At 42.9% G+C, this 22,463-nt stretch overlaps 4 protein-coding genes across 6 annotated transcripts; 3 read left to right on the forward strand and 1 right to left on the reverse strand.

Moving 5' to 3' along the window:
• The first annotated feature begins 981 nt into the window (after positions 1-981).
• On the forward strand, positions 982-4,612 carry LOC103968955 (zinc finger CCCH domain-containing protein 25). Of its 2 annotated transcripts, none has more exons than XM_009382327.3 (5): positions 982-1,119; positions 1,251-1,505; positions 2,504-2,613; positions 2,692-2,879; positions 3,881-4,612. In XM_009382327.3, exons 2-5 carry the CDS (start codon positions 1,333-1,335, stop codon positions 4,268-4,270), a joined length of 861 nt encoding a protein of 286 aa, XP_009380602.2. In that variant the 5' UTR covers positions 982-1,119; positions 1,251-1,332; the 3' UTR covers positions 4,271-4,612. The 2 variants fall into 2 exon arrangements, with proteins under 2 accessions (XP_009380602.2, XP_009380604.2); XM_009382329.3 differs by having other exon boundaries at positions 1,048-1,119; positions 1,295-1,505.
• Positions 4,613-5,259: 647 nt separating this feature from the next.
• Positions 5,260-9,379, reverse strand: LOC135580733 (glycosylinositol phosphorylceramide mannosyl transferase 1-like). 2 transcript variants are annotated; one of them, XM_065087794.1, is made up of 7 exons: positions 9,071-9,379; positions 7,460-7,856; positions 7,034-7,230; positions 6,853-6,923; positions 5,719-6,108; positions 5,559-5,623; positions 5,260-5,487 (listed from the first exon to the last, which is right to left on the reverse strand). In XM_065087794.1, the coding sequence occupies exons 1-7, from the start codon at positions 9,196-9,198 to the stop codon at positions 5,356-5,358; spliced, it is 1,380 nt and encodes a 459-aa protein (XP_064943866.1). In that variant the 5' UTR covers positions 9,199-9,379; the 3' UTR covers positions 5,260-5,355. The 2 variants fall into 2 exon arrangements, with proteins under 2 accessions (XP_064943866.1, XP_064943867.1); XM_065087795.1 differs by lacking the exon at positions 9,071-9,379 and adding an exon at positions 8,952-9,015.
• Positions 9,380-11,168: 1,789 nt separating this feature from the next.
• Positions 11,169-12,893, forward strand: LOC135596084 (glycerol-3-phosphate 2-O-acyltransferase 6-like). Its single transcript, XM_065087799.1, has 2 exons — positions 11,169-11,802; positions 11,876-12,893. Exons 1-2 carry the CDS (start codon positions 11,185-11,187, stop codon positions 12,746-12,748), a joined length of 1,491 nt encoding a protein of 496 aa, XP_064943871.1. The 5' UTR covers positions 11,169-11,184; the 3' UTR covers positions 12,749-12,893.
• Positions 12,894-13,195: 302 nt separating this feature from the next.
• LOC135596083 (probable anion transporter 1, chloroplastic) lies at positions 13,196-20,082 on the forward strand. Its single transcript, XM_065087798.1, has 10 exons — positions 13,196-13,729; positions 14,751-14,858; positions 16,028-16,183; positions 16,342-16,557; positions 16,759-16,968; positions 17,281-17,418; positions 18,623-18,724; positions 18,811-18,876; positions 19,037-19,121; positions 19,576-20,082. The coding sequence occupies exons 1-10, from the start codon at positions 13,277-13,279 to the stop codon at positions 19,671-19,673; spliced, it is 1,632 nt and encodes a 543-aa protein (XP_064943870.1). The 5' UTR covers positions 13,196-13,276; the 3' UTR covers positions 19,674-20,082.
• Positions 20,083-22,463: the final 2,381 nt, after the last annotated feature.

A 22,463-nucleotide genomic window follows, 5' to 3' on the forward strand; every position in this document is an offset into this window, starting at 1 on the left:
TCTCCTAATCATCCCAAAATAAGAAAGGAAATCCCGATTAAGCTGCGTGAGTCAGATCCAGCGTCCACGGCCTACCCGACTCCTTTCTCGTGGTGGCCCACCTAGTTTTGCATGGGACGCACTAAAGACAGTGCCACGACGTCCTACGCGGGGCCCACGCAGAACCAGGGCTTCGTGTGGGTGTTCGTGTTAAGTATATGTACTCGCGAATATTGTAAGCTTCTCCTAATCATCCCAAAATAAGAAAGGAAATCCCGATTAAGCTGCGTGAGTCAGATCCAGCGTCCACGGCCTACCCGACTCCTTTCTCGTGGTGGCCCACCTAGTTTTGCATGGGACGCACTAAAGACAGTGCCACGACGTCCTACGCGGGGCCCACGCAGAACCAGGGCTTCGTGTGGGTGTTCGTGTTAAGTATATGTACTCGCGAATATTGTAAGCTTCTCCTAATCATCCCAAAATAAGAAAGGAAATCCCGATTAAGCTGCGTGAGTCAGATCCAGCGTCCACGGCCTACCCGACTCCTTTCTCGTGGTGGCCCACCTAGTTTTGCATGGGACGCACTAAAGACAGTGCCACGACGTCCTACGCGGGGCCCACGCAGAACCAGGGCTTCGTGTGGGTGTTCGTGTTAAGTATATGTACTCGCGAATATTGTAAGCTTCTCCTAATCATCCCAAAATAAGAAAGGAAATCCCGATTAAGCTGCGTGAGTCAGATCCAGCGTCCACGGCCTACCCGACTCCTTTCTCGTGGTGGCCCACCTAGTTTTGCATGGGACGCACTAAAGACAGTGCCACGACGTCCTACGCGGGGCCCACGCAGAACCAGGGCTTCGTGTGGGTGTTCGTGTTAAGTATATGTACTCGCGAATATTTGATGAACGGTGATCCGGCACGAAGCAGCGTAGGCTAATCCGGTCGGGTTTGACAGGTGGAGTGGATACGGATCGGGTTTGCGGGTTTGGGTTTCCATGTCCGACGCTGATCCGAACCCGAAGGAAGTAAACCCTAATCCTCGTTTCATGACCTTTTCGCTATCCCCAATCGACGTCCGGCCCTGATTCATCGCCTTTGCCGAACCGCTGCCCTTTCTCCGCTGGATGCAGTCATCCATCAGGTACGACTGATCCACCACCTCCCTCTCCTCTCTGTGGCTCGCCGGCGGCGCTCGTCTCGGAGTTTCTTCATTCGCGCACCGGCAAAGCCCGAATTGACCCGTTCCTCTCGGGTTTCTTTCCTTTTTGTTAGGACTTGAACGTGTCTTTGCTTAGAGGCCGAGCTGGGTACTGCAGCGCGTGGACGAGCGAGTAATTAGGCATAGAAGGAAAGGATGAATCCTTTGACGCTGGTGAAGCGGACCCAGAAGATCAACTCCACCGAGGCGGCGTTGGGCATATCGGAGGAGGCCTCCTGGCACGCTAAATACAAGGAATCCGCCTACATATTCATCGGTGGCATCCCCTTTGATCTTACCGAGGGCGACCTCCTCGCCGTCTTTTCCCAGTAAGTCTTTCTCCCTTGCCCCTCTTCTTCTCCTTGTCCGAACCTACTACCTTTTTGAATTAGTTGGTCAACTGGATCTTGTTGCCCTAGACATGTCCTGCTTTTCTTCTTTTTTATCAACGAGGAAGTGATTTACGGATGTAATTACATAGATGAGATCAGTGAGGTAGATCTGCTAACATTTTACCTATAACACAATATTCTGAAAGCCTTTTGAGCACCTTTCTGGATAGGATTCAGGTCGGCCAAGTCTGAACTGTGTCCCGGTGAATTACCGGATAATAAAGCAGTGGATTGAACTCTTCTTTGGTGTAAGGCATTGCTGATATTGACCCCAAAAAAAGAACTGGTAGGTACAACTAGAAGAGGATGCACGATAGATGCACCATGGTTTTGAACTAAATGAGAGATTTCAAGAAATGGCATGTCTATTCACTCTTATCAATAATATCCTTCCTTTTTTTTCTTGAACTCTTCCATATCAAAAATCGAAATAGAATGTATATGCCATGTTTCTTATTTCGACTGGTTGCAAATATTTAAATTTCATGCTTGTTTAGAAGTTTGACATGCTAGTAAGAGGACCCCAAACTCAATTGTGGTTCCTATTTTTATATTTGGCGCAGGTTCTGACCTTGCTTGCTTCATACTGATGCCTAATGCCTTATCCACATTCATGTGAATGAATTCTTTTGTTTCCTCTCAATTACCAGTTCAATTATTCATATTTGCATTTAGTTAGCGACTATGCCCTATTCTCATAGATCATAATGATTAAACACTAAGGTTTCGAGATCAATGGATCTGATGTTGAACCAAATATCATTTCTTTCTGAGCCAATATTATCTTTGGTATGAGTCTGCTAAGTCTGTTGATAGGCTCATGCCTTAATGGTGCAAGCACCTACACCATTGTTCCTTTGAAAACTTCAACAGTAATTTTCTTTATTCTCTAGCGCCTTTAAATTCTTTTAATATTGATATTCTGCAAATTTTAGGTATGGGGAGGTAGTCGATGTTAATCTTGTGAGAGACAAGAGTACTGGTAAATCAAAAGGTTTTGCCTTTCTTGCATATGAGGATCAAAGGAGTACAATTCTTGCTGTAGGTAAGTTGTTTTAGTTCTAAAGATCGTGATTTGCATGCTACAATTAACCACTTTGTATCTGCCACATTTTTCTTGCAGACAATTTAAATGGGGCAAAGATCCTTGGTCGAATCGTAAGAGTTGATCATGTTAGTAACTATAAGAAAAAGGAAGAGGAAGATGAGGAGGAGCGACAGAAAAAGAGGGAGTCACGTGGTGTATGTCGTGCCTTTCAAAGGGGTGAATGCAAATTTGGTGATTCTTGCAAATTTTCTCATGATGAGCAGGTATATTTTCTCACGGTGTATATTCTTGCGACAAGTTCACTATGCTTAAATATTTTTATAAATTTTTAGTTACATACAGGAAAAGGTTAGCTAGGATCCAATTCGAGAGTATTAGGTTTCTTTTTTAGACTGGTTTCATTAGTTTGGCTTTGTTTGTTTTTTATTGTAATCTTGTCCATTATGGCTATTATTTAGGTTTGAATTTAACTCCTCCTAATAGCTATATGTTTGAATTTGTTTGATTTAGAGAGTCAATTAGTAGTAAAATTAAGTCCGCATTAGCGGCCTTTGGAAATATATGATACTAACAGTATGTTGAGGGTGAAATAGAAGTCAGCGATGGTGAAATCCACCCCTACCAGACAGCCTGAAAAGGTTTGGTACTTTGCTGATTTACTTCATGCTGAAGTATTATGTTTTGGAAATCCTTATGCTGCAACTGGGTTTTCTATTGCAATGAAAGCATTCTTTTGGAAACCTATATATGTATATAAAGATACGTCAAACTGTGAAAGAATATTCATCTCATTTAATTTTAGACTGAATTTTTCCTAAATTAAACATGATAAAACTATTAGTTATTTTGATAATTAACATTTATGCATGTTAGAAAACATGATTGCCCTCTATATATACTATTCACAAAACATTCTTATTGTGAATGTCCAACATTTGAAGTATGGATAAGATGGATAACTGTCCTGTTTTTCATTGAACTACTTATTTTCTGCACAAGTTTAACTTCTTGTCCTTCAATTTTTATGATTCAAAACTGATTATTGGCCAACAATCAAAATTGAATATTCACTGTTTCTAATTACAATTCAGTGTCTGGCTTTGTCAAATTATTATTGTTGTCCATTTCTATTTTCGCTTGTTTTACCATGCTGTATTTGTATTCTTGTGCCCATGGCCATGTTTTTCGATTTAAGCAGATATGGAGTAGTGTTTAGTCAGTATAGTATTATGGAGCGGTATTTATATTTGTTTGTTCCACACAGAGAAGCGCAAACACAGGCTGGGGTCCCAAGGACAGTGATTCAAGATGGAATCATGACAGATACGATGGCCCTCCAAACAGTCACAAAAATGCCTCTCGACATGCCTCAGATCCTACTCTGCATCAGAGAGTTAAAGAGGGCGACTCAAAATCTGGATCGGTAAACAAGGATAGTCATCCTTCAAGACTAAAGACCTATGAAGATGATGACGAGTACAGGGAGTCAAGGAGGGACAAGCCCTCGGACAGGCGAAATTTAGAAGCAAACCGGGAAGACAGATTAGACAAGCAAGGAAATGACAAACGCAGGAGGCACGATGAAGAATCCTCTAGCTCCCGTTACCGAAGCCGGGAAGACAGAGGTTCTCCAAGCAGAGTGCATCGACGATAGATTGGCAGTTCCTCTGGAGACATGATTGGTTGGTTGAGGTTTCAGGACTTGTTATTGTGAATACTGTTCCATGGTTTCTCCAGATTGCAATGGCCCCAGGCATGTGAGTCATGACCCAATTCCTTCAAAGATGAATTGAGCGAGCATGCTGTTGATATGGACGCCTAACTTGAAAGCTGTTGTGCCATTGGCTCATTCGCACTGCCACTGCCACAGCCTTGATCGAGCCCATGGCTCCCGCTAGGCTGAGGAATGGAGTGGTGCAGATGCCTTTGTATTTTGGGTGGATGGCTATTGCGTATCATCTTCCCGTTGTGAGATTATAATGTGGGCTTTGGTGTCTGATCTCTCGCTTCTCCACATTGTAAAAAACGAAAGATGTCTCCGGCGGGAGGCTCGCTTGGTGTTTCAGTAGTTCTAATCTATTGGTCGACAATTCGAATGGCTCACAATGTACGCTCACCGACGGGAAATAGAGGTCTTAACGCACGGACGATGGGTCGAGAAACAGCAATGAGCTGAGCTCTACCGTGGAGAGCGGAACTGAATTGGAAGGATGCCCAGCTTCAATAAACAACTACAGAGGCCCTCGCAAAACCATTACAGGTGAAAGGGTTGAGTGCTTCCTACATGTCAGGCCATGACGCGGGAAGCAAAGCTCAAAGCTACTAGTTAAATTACCTATGTTTCATGGTTGAACTTAAGAAGGGAGTTCAGATAACTATAAATGCCCATGATAATTTTCCATGGGAACAAAAGGAGAATTGTGCGTGTTTGTGTGCGCATGAGATGGGCACATGTGAAGACCACAAGAGTGAAACCAACGAGCGTGTGCTGTACTCGGAAAACAAATAGAGGTAGCGGAGAAGGAAAAGGGAGATAGTAAATACTGCAAGCAGGTGATGTGCACAACCATGACAACTAGCGAAGATGCAAAAAGGGGGTGTTGCGATCGTAAATTTCAACGTCTTCATCGGTAGATGCAAATATCAGAGAAAGTTCAACGAGTTAAGATTAGGCAATCCGACTTGCAGAAAAAAGCTACACGAGGAAGTACAGATCGAGAAAAGCAATGTTCAGAAGAGCTAGGAGAAGAGGGACTCATCGATTTCGATCTTGACGACCTCTCCATCATCGAAACGGTCCTTCTTAGGGGGCGAGGGCGGCACCGGAGACCGCGGCGGACCTCTCCCCTTCGTCTTGTCCCGAGGCCGCGCCTGAGCAACACAGCCAACTAAAACTAAACACCGACGACGCCCAATTTAATAACAGAAGAAGAACTGCTTACGTTTCCGAAGGAATGCTTGAACCGCTTCCCTTTCGCGGTCTTCTTATCGCCTCTGCCGCAGTTAACTGATCCACAGGATACGATTGAGAAACGAAGATAAATAGAAGGAACGAAACAAGAGAGAGAGAGAGAGAGAGAGGATTCGTTCGTCTGTCTTAACTGGAGAGGGAAGGAGGAGGAGCGTGCGCGGAGGTGAGGGGCGTCGAGGCCGACAGAAGAGACAGGGAGACGACAGAGGACGAACCCACGAGGCTCCCGCTCCGCGAGAAGGAGAGGCGCGAGGCGGCCACGGCGACGGGAGCGGCGCCCATCTCCAGTCCCAGGGTGAGAAGCGCCATCGTGAGGGCGAGAGCGAGCGAGAGATGGAAGAGAGCGGATAAGAAGCTATTCAAGATTTGTCCGCGACATTGTCCATTAAAAGGCCGCTGCATCCAATGCCAATGTCGGCCGAAAGGTTTCTTGGCCCAGCCCATTGGGAATGAGAACAGAATCCGAATCCGTTTGACTAATATAAAATCCAATTTAACATCATCAATTTGCGATCCACATCCTGCAATGATGTAAAATCCAATCTAATTGTAATTGTAGTTACACAACATTTAAAGGTACATCAAACCAAACAGAGGAGGAGGAAATAAGAGAACATATGATACAGACTAATTTTATGTTGCATGACCAATGAAATTATAGCATAGGAAGTAAATGAGTCACCACAACCAGCTGTGCCGACTGTCTATAACCTTCATACTGGTCGCCACCAAAGGCATATGACCATAAACTTCAGCAAACAAATTGAGGCATTGAGTTCTCCGCTCACTATGGCCTCCTAAACTACTGATGCCAGTTGATCCTATCTCAAACATCCTGCCTGGTGAGAAGTATACCGTAAGTAATCCTTCTCAATCATATCAAATGTACTGATTGGAGCCAAATTCATACATAGATAACAAAGCAGGCCATAATCAACAGTATGTTTAAAGTAGGATCATTCATATACATATGATGTGTAGACATTCTCATTCATTCATGTGTTTGGATTGAAGCTGTAAACGCTAATGAATGTTGTATTAGCTTTTTGAGAGATGTATGCAGAAACATGCGAGGAATTCCAAGTGAAACATGAGTGTTTCACAAGGTAGCCACAATAGATAATAGAAGACCAGCCTGAAAAAGTTTTAACCTTTAAACAACTATGAGCAATAATGTTGATCAAATGCAATGCTATGATTAAGAATAGAAACTAAGCAACAAAAAGAAGAAAAAAAAAGGTCTCTTCATGAAATTGTGTCCTCACCTTTCACCCATATAGGAGGAGAACCTGTTGTGTTTGCGACAAGGAATGACATTGCAATGTCTTCACAGTTCCTGCAACATAAGATCACAAAGTTCAACACAAAAACATAACACCGTCAGGGATAAAACCAAATGAGAATATCAGGTTATTCTAAATTGAAAGGTGACAGCACTATGCTCACCTATATTTGGTTACGTAATGACGAATAGATGCAGGCATGTGGTTTGTGTAAAGATTGAGATACCTCCTGTGGAAAAATGCTGCCTTCGAGAGGACCATACTATAAGTGCCCATCCACCAAACGGACCACCACCCTCCATACCTATAGTATTCCTCATTCCCTTTCTGGACAGGAATTTTTGAACTAAAGAAGAAATTCTAACAAAATTTTAAAGACACAATAAACAAAAGATCAAGATGCTCTAGATAAGATAGGTGTAAATACTAGTGCGTATTTGTAAGAGACAAGCATGGTGTGAATCATGAAAACAGAAGAGAGAGATGAAATAATTTGGAAGTCAGCTTAGTCCTGAATACCATTCTACAAAGATAATAATGAGGTCATCAAAGGCTTATAACATAAAGACAGTAATCAGTGAGAGCTTACCATCCTATCCAGCCGATGCATACGAGGTACAAATCCTACCATCGTGGAAGGGGCGCTTTGCCAGACTCTGAAAGCCAACTCTACTGAAGCACAAGGAAATAGAACATCATCATCGATTGAAAAGATAGCATCTGTCTCCAAATCCATGATTTCCTTGAACCTGTTGTTTAGACTGTCTTCTTCATTTAAGTCGAATCTTAGCTCAGTACCATTGCAACCTCTTGAATTTAGTTGTGCAGCTTGCCACAAAGCATCGCATAAGGAATCCGAAGGTTGATCAGGCTCACTCCACACTATGTGAATAGATTCAACTCCAACACAAGAAGCATAATGGACAACAGATTGCTTCAGAAGGTCATTTCTCTTCCATGTGTTAATCAGTATAGTGTAACCTTTCCTGCAAAAAGCAATAATTACAGCAAGTTAGGTGAGACTTGGGGCAACAATGTGTTTATATACGGTAGTACAATAGTTGAGCATGGAGGTTTGCAAGTCCTAATCAGTATAATTTTCCATGACTATTTTGCAATCCTTCAATACTTCTTTAACACAACTTCGGCTTTAAGTTACAGCAAAAGAAAATAGTAAATATTATTGCCTTAAGCAAAATACTAGCATTTGAATGATCAGACCAAGCTTTTAAAAAAATATACTACATATTGGACATTCGAACACCGAAAACTCAAAGATGGTTGATTTCGCAGTTGGTGCTCGATTCCAATTATGTAGTTGGTGCTAAAATAAACCAAGTATTGCATGATTTCCTTGCTAGGAGTAATTACCCAATTATGATAGATACTCACATCAAAGAGATAATATCAAAGTCATCTATATCTTAATCGATGCCCTGCTTTGGTGCACTCCCCTAAAGAAGAGTCACTTATAAGAAGAAAGCCCATATACCAACATATTCGATTTGGGACACCGTGTGAATATATTCTCTGAAACACCCTTACCTATATATTCCAATGAATTGGACAACCTGTGTGCAGGGTCTGCGGGTGGCTAAGTCAACAGAAAGATTGTAGGCTCCAAAAGTACCTAGTTGGTCCGCACTTGGTTCGAATTGGCCGATGCCGAAGTCTCTCATGTGCCAAGAGAAACATATACTGGCCTCATTTTGTAGAACAATATATGAGAAATAAGCATTGAACAATGAACAATCGAATAATTTAAGATTGATGCTGTCCTACAAGATTGGAAGCTTTGGATTGTAGCATATATCACACAAAAAAGAAGTTTTTGGACCCTAGAGTGCTGTGCAGCTATCTAAATTGGTGATGCCCTGCCTCTTTGTGCAAGACATCAGCTCTCGATGGATCATGTGAGAAGCAAGCTCGTTTACAGAATTCATCTGGTCACTAAGTATCAAAAGTAACCAGTTCTGTAAGAACGATCACAAGGGTAACAAACAGAGAAAAGGTTAGAAAGCCCAAGAAAAAGGGAAGAAACCGACATCTCTAAACAATCTATTCAAAGTAGTGGGAATTACTGATGGAAATTAAGATCAAGAAGACGAAGAAGGCGGACCCGGGACAAAGGGATGTTCCGGAAGAGTGAGAGGGGCGGCGGCAGAGGAGGAGGAGGAGGAGGAGTGCGAAGGCCAGGCACCAGTAAAGGAGCGGCTTGATCCTCGCGAAGGATCCCGGGGAAAGCTGACGGAATCTGAGAGGGATCCTCCGGTTGCTACCGGAGAAGAAAAAGAGGGGAATCCCCCCTCCTCCTCCTCCTCCTCTCATAGCCGACCGAGGCTCCTCACGCCACCGGCACCTCCGTACCCATTCCCTGGTCTTCGTCTCCTCCTTTTTCCTGTGACCTCCACCGAATCACCGCATCCTCTCACGGTCAGACGCCGGGGAGCGAGCCGGGGACGAACCACCGCAGGCGCCGGAAGTCGAAATGAGGCCGAGGAGGACGACGCGATTCCCCGCTTGAATAGCCCGCTAGGCCACCTCGGGGTTTAACTATGGACCAACAACGCTTTTGACACCCACGAAAGAAACCCAGACATCGACCATCATTAATCAAGGTGGGGTACGACTCAATCGACGGTCAAGATCATTCGGCTTCGCAAGGGGCTTGCTCTGTTAGTGCAATGTTAAGTTTGGTTATATTCGAGATGCGCCGTACACATGGCACCGACTACGAACGGAGCCGAAAGTGAAATATACCATTTTTAATAAATATTAAAATATTAAAATTGAATTTGATCAAATCAGATATATGGTAAATTTGATTTGACGATGGGATGATTTAAGGTAGAAAATAATATCTATGAGAGAGAGGGAATTATGGATATACAAAATCTAAGTGAAAGTAATTAAAAGAGAAGGGTAAAATAACTCCACATTGCATGATACGTGTGCAAGTACCTCATGTTGACGACCGTGAAGCACAACAAATATGCAACGGTGAGTCTTCCGATTTGGAGGCAAAGGAATGGCAGAGAGGTTGACGACGGCAAAGCCAAACAACCAGCCTCATCCCAATAATGGAGACTTGACTCCGGTTTCTGGATCGATAGTTTTGATTTCTTGATTAGGAGAATCGAAGTCGAATTGTATAAAGGCCGGTTTTAATTTCGATTGGAATCATTGATCAATGAATCACATCGGATAGATTGGATTTTGGTTCGAACGGAACTGTTGTCGGACTAAATGGGACGTGCAGGTTGACGGCGTCTCTGCAGCGACTCCATCTCGAGTTCAAGTAGCTGCCGAAGACGGAGGGGACAAGCTTTGATTCTCCAGAGCACGGCAGACGCTTGAGTTTTCCGAACCTTGATATGTTCTGCTCCAACGTCATTTACTGCGAGTAGGACGCAGCGGCTTGTGGTGGGCTTCCTTGTTTCGCGTTACGGCATGCTATTATTGGCTCGTCGACGGCCGGAAAAGAACAGCTGCAGAATCCCGTCATGATGTCAGCGTGAACGAACCAGTACTTGAATTGCTTCCTAGTCAACGAAGCTTGCTTCATCTACTTTTTCCGAACGCTTCCGGGTGAAGACGCTGAAAGCAACTCTCCATTGACGGAGAGTGGCAAGAGCAAGAGGAGGCTTCCGACTGAATCTTCTTGCGGTGAATGAGGAAGGAAACTGCTCGTGAGGTGTGTTGACAGAGTGAGCAAATGAATGGTAGTGGCCTCTCGACGCCATTTCTTGCAATGGATGTATTCTACGTCTTCCACGCTTCAGCAACTGTTATCTAGTTTTCCTTTCATTCTCACCTACCGGCCGTCTCCTACCTCGATCGGTAACTTGTTCTTTCTGTATACGAGTCTGAAGGGTTTGGCTGGTCGATCGGTGTGTGGTTGAAATGGTTTAACATTGAAGAGCCGAAAGACCGAGATGAGAGTTAACTTGCCGAAGAAGTATCGACAAGGCCTTGCTCAAGCTCACTCCAAGCCCATTGCACGCATGCAAAGAGAAGAGCGTATGAGCCATCCATAGAAAGCTGATGCAGGGCTGCCTTCTTCCCAACCAACAATCTTTCTTGCAGCTGGCGAGAGCTGTTTCATGGCTTTTACGTCAATGCGTTTGGCCATGTGGTTTGGTTCATTCGCTGTACATGGGACAGCATAAGCGACTGCCTATGCACGTTGACGATCCCCGGAGGTTGGTGAGAAAATGGATGCAATGGCACCTTCCATGCCCGTATATATTCCCATGTCTGTACGTGAACTCTCCCATCATCATCTTCTCTCCCTCGGTTCCCTTCTGTACTGCCATGATGGGATCGGATAGGTTCGAGTCCATCGTGGAATGCAGCTCAGAGGGAAGATCGGAGCAGACGATAGCAGCTGATCTCGATGGCACTCTCCTCCTGTCTCGCGACGCTTTCCCTTACTTCATGCTCGTCGCAATCGAAGCAGGCAGCCTTTTGAGGGGAATCGTTCTTCTTGCATCGGTTCCGATCGTTCTCGTCGTGCGTGCATTCGTGTCGGAGTCTTTGGCCGTACAGATACTCGTGTTCATCTCCTTTGCGAGATTGAAGGTGAGAGATATCGAGATGGTTTCACGCTCCGTCCTGCCCAAGTTCTACGCCAAGGATGTGCACCCTGAGAGTTGGAGGGTGTTCGGCTCCTTCGGCAAGAGGTACATTGTCACGGAGAGCCCCAGGATAATGGTGGAACCCTTCGCCAAGGGTTTCCTCGGGGTCGACAAGGTCTTGGGGACGGAGGTGGAGGTCACGAAGACAGGGAGGGCGACAGGGTTCATCGCGAAGCCGGGAGTGCTCATCGGAGAGCTGAAGAAGAAGGCTATTCAGGTGGAACTGGGAGAAGGTTCTCCGGATTTGGGCATCGGAGACTCGGAGAGTGATCACCATTTCATGTCGGCTTGCAAGGTTTGATGACAAACACCTGACCACTTGTTTACTGACGGCTCTGTTCTAAGGACAAGCTTGCTCGTGTCGCCAGGAAGGTTTCATCGTGCCGCAGTACACCAAGAGCGAGCCGGTGCCCAAGAACCAACTCTTGCGGCCGGTGATCCTCCACGATGGCCGCCTGGCCCAGCGGCCGACGCCCCTGTCGGCGCTGCTGACCTTCCTCTGGTTGCCCATCGGTCTCGCCCTCGCGCTCGTCCGGATCTACCTCAACCTCCCGCTGCCGGAGCGCGTTGTCTTCTACACCTACAAGCTCGTCGGCATCAGGCTGGTGGTGAGGGGCGCGCCTCCCCCTCCCCCGAAGAAGGGCCACCCGGGCGTCCTCCTGGTGTGCAACCACCGCACCATGCTCGACCCCATCGTCACCGGCATCGCCCTCGGCCGCAAGATAAGCTGCGTCACCTATAGCATCAGCAAGTTCTCGGAGCTCATCTCCCCCATCAAGGCGGTGGCGCTGTCGAGGGAGCGGGCGAAGGACGCGGAGAACATCAAACGCTTGTTGGAGGAAGGAGATCTGGTGATATGCCCCGAGGGCACGACGTGCAGGGAGGCCTTCCTACTACGCTTCAGCGCTCTCTTCGCGGAGCTCACCGACCGCATCGTCCCGGTGGCCATCAACACGAGGCAGGGGATGTTCCACGGGACGTCCGCGCGAGGTTGGAAGGCGTTCGACCCCTACTTCTTCTTCATGAACCCGACGCCGACGTACGAGATCACGTTCCTGAACCAGCTGCCCAAGGAGCTCACCTGCGCCGCGGGGAAGTCGCCCATCGAAGTGGCCAACCACGTACAGCGAGTGCTGGCGGAGACGCTCGGCTTCGAGTGCACCAGCCTCACCAGGAAGGACAAGTACAGCATGCTTGCGGGCACCGATGGTCGAGTCGCATCCAAGAACCCGAAAGCTTAAGCACGCAACACGATCTGCGACGAACTGATTGGTCATTGAATTCATAGCCCAACTTTGCACGAAGAAATGGAACTCATATATACATATATATAATTGGTGTTTAATTATCATCATCTTTGTTAAGTTTGACATTAGTGTTGTGTGAGGGTGATGATGTTCGGATCGAGTTATCGGATCCAATCCGTTTACGGGCCCGTCTAGTTTGAGCCCGGCCCATGGAGTCGCCATCGAGTCTCGTGTGCTTACTGTAGAGACCACATGGCCAAAACTGGCGCTGAGAATATTTGATGGCTCGCAACGAGCGCATAAAGAGATATTACCCGAACTGTTCCGCTCACCGTCATCAGGATCGTCCGATCCGCAGTTCTCACCATCAGTGGGCGGTTGGACGGTGATGATGCAATTCCCATCCTACAATCATAAATAAACCACTCGTTCCCCTCTCCCACTCTACAGGTTCGGATGCTGCAGCTTATAAGCACGGCCAGAAATATCACCTGAGATCTCGCGACTTCGGTGTTGGACGCCATGAGCCCCGCGGGAGCTTATCTCCTGCCACTCTCCTGTCCTCTACCCTCGGATCTACTGCCGCGTCCGAAGAGCACACGCCCCAGGCCCCCGATCCGGAACGGGGAGGCCTCCCGGGGAAGAGGCACGCACCCCTTGGGCTGGGGCGGCCCCTGGCGTTCCGGTACCCCGTGCCGCCTGCGGTGGACTGCCGCGGGAGCCCGAGCGGGCGGCGGAGGCGCTGACCTGAAGCCGGAGGCGTTCGACGTGCCGGACTCGGTCCCGGACTCGATCGGGTTCCCCAAGGTCGTCCGGAGAGAGTTGGTTTCTCCGGCTCTGCGGCCGAGGGAGGAGGAGGAGGAGGAAGGGGACGGATGGTTGGGCGCTGTGGGAGCAGGATTGGAGACGTTCCCCAAGAGATGGGTGATCGTGATCCTCTGCTTCTCGGCGTTCTTGCTCTGCAACATGGACCGCGTGAGTGTCGTTCCTCTCTTGCTTGCTTTATTTTCCGTGGGATACATGCTCTCTACTGTTTGATTCTTGTAGTTTCATCATGTGTGCATATACCGGTAGGCAAAAAACAAAGAGACATCAGTGAATTTTAAATATGAAATGCTCTTTTTCTCATTTTAGTTCCGAGTTACTATCTCAGAAAAATTTATTGTGCCAGTTGTAATGATAAGTGTTCTTGTCTACAAATATAAACTGGAGGTGTACCAGCATGGAAGAGAGTAAAATGCCTGGAATGGAGAGGTGTAGACGTAAAGAGGGAGCTAGAGGCAGGGTGAAATTTGTAGCATGCTCTAGCTAGTGCGATGATTTGAATCTATGAATGCTTCAATGTGAAGATTTGCATCCACAAGGTTTTAACTACATATTTAACAATCTTTCGGTTATTAAAGATCGGAGCTTAATCTGTGGTTGAACCCGATATACCTTCATGAAATTTTTTTATAGCCTTCAAATGTACATATTCATACTTCAATTTGGGAGTCTCATATACAGCCTTTGTTGGGTCATTAAAGATTAGAGCATGCTTCATTGGTCAATCTGAACCTTCATAATATTTTTTTAACAGACTCCTTGTAACACTAATCATCCATTCTGATGGATGATGGCAATTCTGGAAAAGGTTTTATACACACTGCATAAAGTACATTTGTTATTAATGAGTATAGAATGGGGTTGTGATTATTTTTTAGCCTATATCAGTACATTCACTTCATATAGAGGGGGCTGCTTTCTTATTATCTCTGGATCTTATTTTATGATCTCCAACAGGGTACACAGAATTAGGTTCCCATCACCTCTATGAAGATTTAAAACAAGAAAAAAAAGGGGCTTAAGTTAATTTCATACTAATGTCATGTTTGTGCTCAAATTTGAGAATTAGTATTTATAAGATTTGTTGATCATTACATGCTTTAGAAAATGTGAAATATGCATATCGGATAATGTGATGGGATGTTTTATATGATTGATTTCAATTTGACAGGTAAATATGAGCATTGCGATTCTCCCTATGTCAGCAGAATTCAACTGGAATCCTGCAACTGTAGGATTGATCCAATCATCCTTTTTCTGGGGCTACCTACTCACCCAGGTTGGTGGTGAACCACTTGCATCATCATGTAATTTTGAGTTTGAGCTTGCATACTCTGAGAACATCTTTTTGTTGCTTTTGATCCATTGTTTTATGAGCCTGAATCTTTGGCTTTTTATATGGTAACTATAAATTTGATTTACAAGAATGAGAATTCGATAACTATGAATTTGATTTACAAGAATGAGAATTTGGTTTCATACGTTACGTTGCAAAGTTTTAAGCTTCGGGTGAAATAGTGTTTTAGGGGTTTCAGATTCAATTCAACTACTATTCATTTCTTCAACCGGTTATTAAAAAATATGAACTCGACCAGCTTACAAATTAAGAAGTAAACTAAAACAGGTGGATTTGATTATTAAAACTTCATAAGCCATCTGATTTCATTTAGAGCAAACATTTTCTACATATCAAATCGTGACGAAGAACCTCCATGTCAATATAACATTAATACTCATTTCCATGTTCTTATAGTTTCAGTTAACAAACATCACAAATTTTTATTTTATATCCAAAAAATATTTAATACTAGTATATTTTGAAGGTGAAATTCAATATAGTTTTGCTACACCCTTTTGTCTTTTCCTACTCAGTTTAGAGAGGTATTTGGTCCATGCAAAATAGGCAGCCCTTGGATAAATGTTCTCTAAGTGTATAGTTGATTACTGTTATGGGTCATACCTTTTCTTTGGCACACCTATGTCTAATTCTCTTTGATGCTGATTTACCATTGTTCATACAATGTAACATAATCTAGATCAAACTTGTGATGCTATTTTACTGTATTCAAGTTGCTGTTACACAATTTGCACATGATGTCAGTTAAATGGCTTGAGAGGATTAAGTTTAAGGTTATCAAGCATGGATACCAAAATTGTTTGTTGCATTCATGTCAAAGATGCTTCTTAGATGTGCATCAGATACTTCCCTTTGGAACATCTTATCTCTAAATTATCACTGAAAAGATCAAATTTTTTTGGATATTTTAGGTGATAGTTCATAGATATATCTTCTACTCATTTAGTGATTTTGCTGAAAACACGATTTCACAAACTTAAAATCAACTGTTGGATAGGAAGCTTGTGTGTGTGCATGCATGCCCCTTTTGCATTTGTTGGTGCTGAATTTATTTGAATCTGTTGCTCCATTATATTTTCTGGTTTATATAGATCGCAGGAGGTATATGGGCAGACATTGTTGGTGGTAAACTTGTCTTGGGGTTTGGGGTTGTTTGGTGGTCTATTGCCACGGCTCTTACACCTATTGCAGCAAAGGCTGGATTGCCTTTCCTTCTTGTTGTACGTGCTTTCATGGGAATTGGTGAGGTAAGATTTAAATAACCAAATAATAGCAAAATTCCTATTTTAGTTTCCTAAAATAAATGATGCTTCGCATTGCTGCCTTCTGACTCCATCTCTCCCAATTTTTTTGGCCTCTTTACTTTATATGTTTGGCTCAAGTTGATACAGTTGGCTTTTGCCAGGGGGTTGCCATGCCTGCTATGAATAATATTCTTTCAAGGTGGATTCCAGTAGCAGAGAGGAGCAGATCATTAGCACTGGTATATAGTGGGATGTACCTTGGATCAGTAACTGGATTGGCCTTTTCACCTTTGTTGATACATAAGTTTGGTTGGCCTTCTGTCTTCTATTCCTTCGGTTCTCTTGGAAGTGTTTGGCTTACAGTATGGCTAAGTAAGGTATATATGATGCAACATGGCTGTTGGTGGCTTGTGCTACTAACGGCAGTTTTAGTTTTTAAAAGATCCATTTCCTTTTGTCTTCATTATTAGTAGTAACTTTTAGTAATCAGCCTTTTGAAGCGGCTTGTTCATCCCTGAAGTTGCAGTTAGTATGTCCATTGAATGTTGCCTAATTTATATCGTCACCTGTATAATCAGGCATACAGTTCTCCTATTGAAGATCCTGAAATTAGCCCTGATGAAAAGAAGCTTATTGTCAGTGATAATGTACTAAAGGAACCTGTAAAGACAATACCATGGAGATTGATCTTATCAAAACCACCAGTTTGGGCTCTTATAACTTCCCACTTCTGCCACAACTGGGGAACATTTATTCTTCTTACTTGGATGCCAACGTACTACAATCAGGTAGATTATCTAGTAATTTGGCATGATTTCTGCTCTTAAGTGAACATGCTTTTTAATCTTTTCATGGCAACTTGAATCCTAATTTCTGATTATGTCGTCAGTCTCTAGTTTGTGCTGCTTCCATATTTCTTAGTACTGTTGTTCTTAGAAAGCTTTCAATCATTTGCAAATTGAAGAATTTAATCTTTTTAAGGAGTATAGAAATGACATAATCATCTCATCACCTTTAAGCATTTTATTTCAGAATGTTACTATGAGTTTTGTTAGAATATCAAGATATTGATGAAATTATATTTTACTTGCTTTATATAGGTTTTGAAGTTCAACCTCACAGATTCTGGTCTGTTTTGCATTCTTCCCTGGCTTACAATGGCAGTTTCTGCAAATGTTGGTGGATGGATAGCAGATACACTTGTCAGTAAAGGATTGTCGGTGACAATCGTTCGCAAAGTATGGGTTCTTTTGGCTTTTACAGTGGAAATTTCATGAGAAAGCATCTTTTTTATGACAGGAAGATTTATTATATGTTATTAAATGATTTTTCCAGCAATACTTATATGATTTGATTTATTTTAAAAGAAATGTGTATCAATTTCGTTAGCCTGTTCTACTTAAGTGCAATTATGGTCTCTATGGGCCAATAGATATATCAATTACTCATGGATATTTTAATTGCCCGATCGCAGAAGTTTCTTGTGTTAAGAATAACACTTAGGAGAAGTCTTCTTAGACCATAAAAGTCAAGGAAATGATGGTTTATAGATATTTTCCTAAGACTAGTCTTTCTACTACATGATCTATTATTCCTTAGGCTAAAGGAGGAGCCATAGCTCCCCTAAGATTCGAGGACGAGTTATCTACAAGGCCTTCTTGGCATATTATGGGTACATGTAAAAATAACAATCAAATTTTCTATTGATATATGTTAATATATGTGAAGCAAGCTTGGTTGTGCGTTTCAAATGATTAAGATGCCACAAAATCCTAGAAATACATTTTTCTTTGAGTTCTGGCTAATGCACATTTGGATCTATAGTCCATAATAGTTATCTGTTTTTCCTTGATTTCGGTCGTTGAAGTTGTTAGATCATTATTGTCAACTCCTAAGGTCACTCTTAGAAGTGATAGATCATATAATGTTACACATTCTGACTTAACCTTTCTCCATCACAGTGATTATGCTTCAGACAAACACAAGTACTTCCGCACAATGTTTTAAATTTCATGGTAAGGGGATATATCAATATTGTTGTGGAAAGACACGCTGCTCGTCATGGATTGGTGCATGAGATTCATTTTAGGCTGCACTGAACCAAGGCAACCATGTCGCCAGTTGGCATGACCTAAACTCAACACAAATGCCTTGCTGATATTGAGTTCAGTCTTTATCAGTCAACATTCAATCCATCCATATGCACATTCATATAAAACTTTGTCCAGGTAAATGTACATCTACACATGTACATACGCATGCACCTACACAAGCTCATACTAGTATTTCGTTTGGTTCTCAATTCTCACTATGTTGCCTTGATTGTCATGGATGTATCACTTAATAGCCAAAATCAATAGTTTTGCAGTTGTGCATGGATTTTTCTTTCATCTGTTTATGTCTGAATATTGCCTTTTTGTTTACGAGTCTGCTTCTATTCAGATCATGCAATCAATTGGATTCCTTGGTCCAGCTTTCTTCTTGACTCAGTTAAGTCATGTCCACTCTCCTGCAATGGCAATATTATGCATGGCTTGCAGTCAGGTATATTCCTGTTAGCAGTAGTCATGTCCATTCTCCTTTATCTATGTTTTCGACTTCTATATGATTAACTTGTATATTTTGATCAGGGAACCGATGCATTTTCACAATCTGGCCTGTACTCTAACCACCAAGATATTGGTCCTCGCTATGCTGTAACTATTTCTAATTATTTGCACACATATATCCCTTTATATCAAAGTGATTTAATAGTCCCATCAAAAGTTGCCCAGTTTTTTTCTACAGCTTTTTCATTTTTCTGTCAGTCATATATGCTCCTAAAGAAGGAAGATAACATTTGAGTGCTCTTTGCAGGGTGTGCTTCTTGGTCTTTCAAACACAGCCGGGGTTTTAGCTGGTGTCTTTGGGACGGCAGCTACAGGCTACATTCTGCAACATGGTTTGTTCATGTTTCCTTTATTAGTATGAAACCACAAAAAGCCTAACCATTTCTTATAATTTGTGGAGATTTTCCTCGTGTGCTCTTGAATATCGTCTACTTAAAACATATACCGTTTTCTCTTCAGCTTATGTTCTTTGTTCAGCCTAGTTAGATAGGCAGAGACTGAGAATAGTCTAGTCGGTAATTTATGCAACTAATTTTCACATTCTGATAACGATTAACAATTTCTTTTAGAGCAAATATATCTGATGATTGCACTCGGTTGACCTAGTGATCCATCACTATCTTAGAGTTGGTTTGACTTAACATTATCATTTTAACCATTCCATAAATTTTCTCCCCCGTAAATGCGGTGCCAATATACTAAATGCCATCAGTGAAAAAAGTGTCATACTAGCATGTGATTGTTGCAATTTTCTTCATCAGATACTAACATGCAAAGAAATCGCAGGTTCGTGGGATGATGTGTTTAAAGTTTCAGTAGCACTCTACATTGCCGGAACTGTGGTCTGGAACCTCTTTTCGACCGGGGAGAAGATTCTTGATTGAGCTTTAGTGTTCTGCATATCCTGAGACAAATCCAAAGAGAACCTTGAGTTGAAGATTCAAAATCTGATTCTTTTCTTACTGAGCATTCGTGGAAAGCAAAGCAGCACAAGAAAACGCATTTGCTCTTGCTAACATACAATCTTCATCAACAGCTTCCTCGCATTGGGGTAACTACTGAAACCAATGGTTTCCTTAGGCTAAGATCTCTCTCCATATGCATGTCAAATAGATGCCAGTTTTGTCATGTATATTTGCCATGTACATGTTTATTCAAAGGTTTAGTACAGAGAAAAGAATGCATCATCTTTCTCCATGGGGGCACTAACACTCTTTACATTGTATGATAATGCCACATCGACTTTGTAGCATTTAGCACTTCATTGACATCTTCATCGCATAGCATTCTTTCCATGGTCTCTCAAACCAAGCTTGGTTTCCTGTTGAGCACATTGATAAATCGATATGATCAACTAAAATGTGAAGCTAACTCTGGATATTGTTCGGAGAATTTGGAATGCATGTGTCTGATCACTATACATCAGATCCCAAGTCTTCATTCGCAGCTGCAGTTGCTGAAGGCAAAGAGGAGGACGACCCACCGGAGGTGTTTCTCTACAAAGAGAGGGCAACCGATCATGGTGAACTCCCCGAGTTATCGGTTTCCGGTTGTTCTGACGCTCGTTTAGGAATCCGAGAGACCTCCGAACTCGAACCCTCGACAGCGTCTGTTGGATCGGCTTCAACATCTGCCGCCAGATCCTTCTCTTCCAATTGTACAAGTTGCTGCCTTCGGATCTATCGATTACAGGACTCGTAGGGTTGCGTGGAAAAAGGTGGAGAGAGATGGAAGAGGGCTTCGGTGCGACGATGGCGAGCACCATGTGCGGCCGCTGGAACCCGACGACGGAGCAGGTGAAGGTGCTGATGGAGCTCTTTAACGGCACGCAACGTACGACACGCGTGCGAATGATTGGGACTCACGAGCACCATCAATCAGGTCTGTGAGAGGTAGGTGCCGGTGGCTTCCGGTTCGGAGTCCCTTCAGCCGCGGAGTCTAATCCTGTCGCCTCGTTAAAACCCGATCCTCCATCAACTCTCCGCCGGGGATCGATAGCAGGGCGACGAGCTCTGCCCATTTGTCTGTGAATTCTTCGCACGCCACGCGGAGGACAAGAGGGTATGATCTTCCCCCACGGCGGTTTCTTTGCTTGCTAGGGTTCCTTCTAGGCGTCGTTCGCGTACGCTTTGCCCTCCGGTGGGTTCTTTGCTCGCTATAGGTTCTTTTTGGCGTCATTCCGTTGATCGCTCCGCTTTGTCGTGCTCTTCACTCCTGGGCGGTTTCCATGCTGGCGGGTTTGTTGTTCACGTTCGCTTTCCAAACGGACATGTGTACTTATGATAATATTATAGGCTTAGTTGAAATTGTTTTAAGTTACGATGTATTTTTATAATAATATCATAGATTTTACTGGGATTATTTAAGTTATGAGGTAGACTTATGTTATCCATTTTCAAAAGATCAATTTAATTATAACCTCGGTTATGAAGGATTTATAAAAAAAATAAATTGATTAGTTCAAAAGTAAATGATGGATAAATCTTAATATTTCGTCGACACCTTTACAACCAATTTAACATATACTTGCTATGCAAGGGAGGAAGTAAATTTTTTTTTTTTAAGATATAAATAATTGTAAGTTCGTAAACGACTGCTCATCGGGTGTCGCGCACATTGGCAAGTTCCTATAAACTTAACGTGCGAACTTGTGAATCCAATCAATGTCTAATACTATCCTAAACTCTCATCCACTCAAGTGTCACCCTTAAAGTTTTGGAGTGCTGAGATGATTGACGTTTTTCTCTGTACCACAACCTATAGAAAATAGGCTATGACTTACAAAAACTGAACTATTCTTGGATAGTTTTACCTATTCTGAAGCACTATCACTTTATAGTCTTTGCAAATAATTCCTACTTACAATTTTCAAGCAAAACACATAATAATGAGATAAAATACATTGCCTAAACATATATAAAAGTAAACAAAAGTAATGAATGGTTATTTGATAAAGGTGTTGTATGTGTGCAACGATCATCCATGATAATTTTTCCTCATTTAAACTATTGATACATTTATAAATGCTTGCTAGTAGACTTTGATGATTGCTTCTTCATGTTATAAAGCATCGTTAAGCTCCCAAGTAACTTCTATTCAGATAAGCTTTTTTCACTTCACCAAGTACTCGATCTGTACTACTCTATTTGATAGCTTTGTCTTATGATCCGCTAAAATAGTTTCAACTCATTTTTCATAAGAGACTCTGGTGGGGAGTAGCCATGGAATACTTTAAAAAGTATTTTACATATCTGAATTGTATGTTTTTAAATTACTTACGGGGAAGACATTGTGAATTTTGAGCCACGTCGATAGCTGCAACTTGAAATAGACATTGTCTACGATGCTGATAATTAGGAAGAGTCATTTATATTTACGCATCAACCCCTTATGTACTTTATGTCTAAAGAACTAAAGTAATGCTAGTTGGAACTTCAATAAAACTAGGTCGCCAACTCTAAACTCCTATTATTACCTTTCAAAATATGCTCATTTTATCATCTTTTTGGTTGTCTTTTCTAAGTAAGTCCACATAATATCTATGTTTCAATGTCATTCCTTTACAAAACGGTATACTAACGGACTACTCCTAGTATAACCAATCTCTAAGGTGTGAGGAGTCGACGACTACTATCTCGTAATGATTTCGAATTGGCTCTTATTGGATGTATAGC

Source organism: Musa acuminata, chromosome BXJ1-10 (assembly GCF_036884655.1).
Source record: "Musa acuminata AAA Group cultivar baxijiao chromosome BXJ1-10, Cavendish_Baxijiao_AAA, whole genome shotgun sequence".
NCBI lineage: Eukaryota > Viridiplantae > Streptophyta > Magnoliopsida > Zingiberales > Musaceae > Musa > Musa acuminata.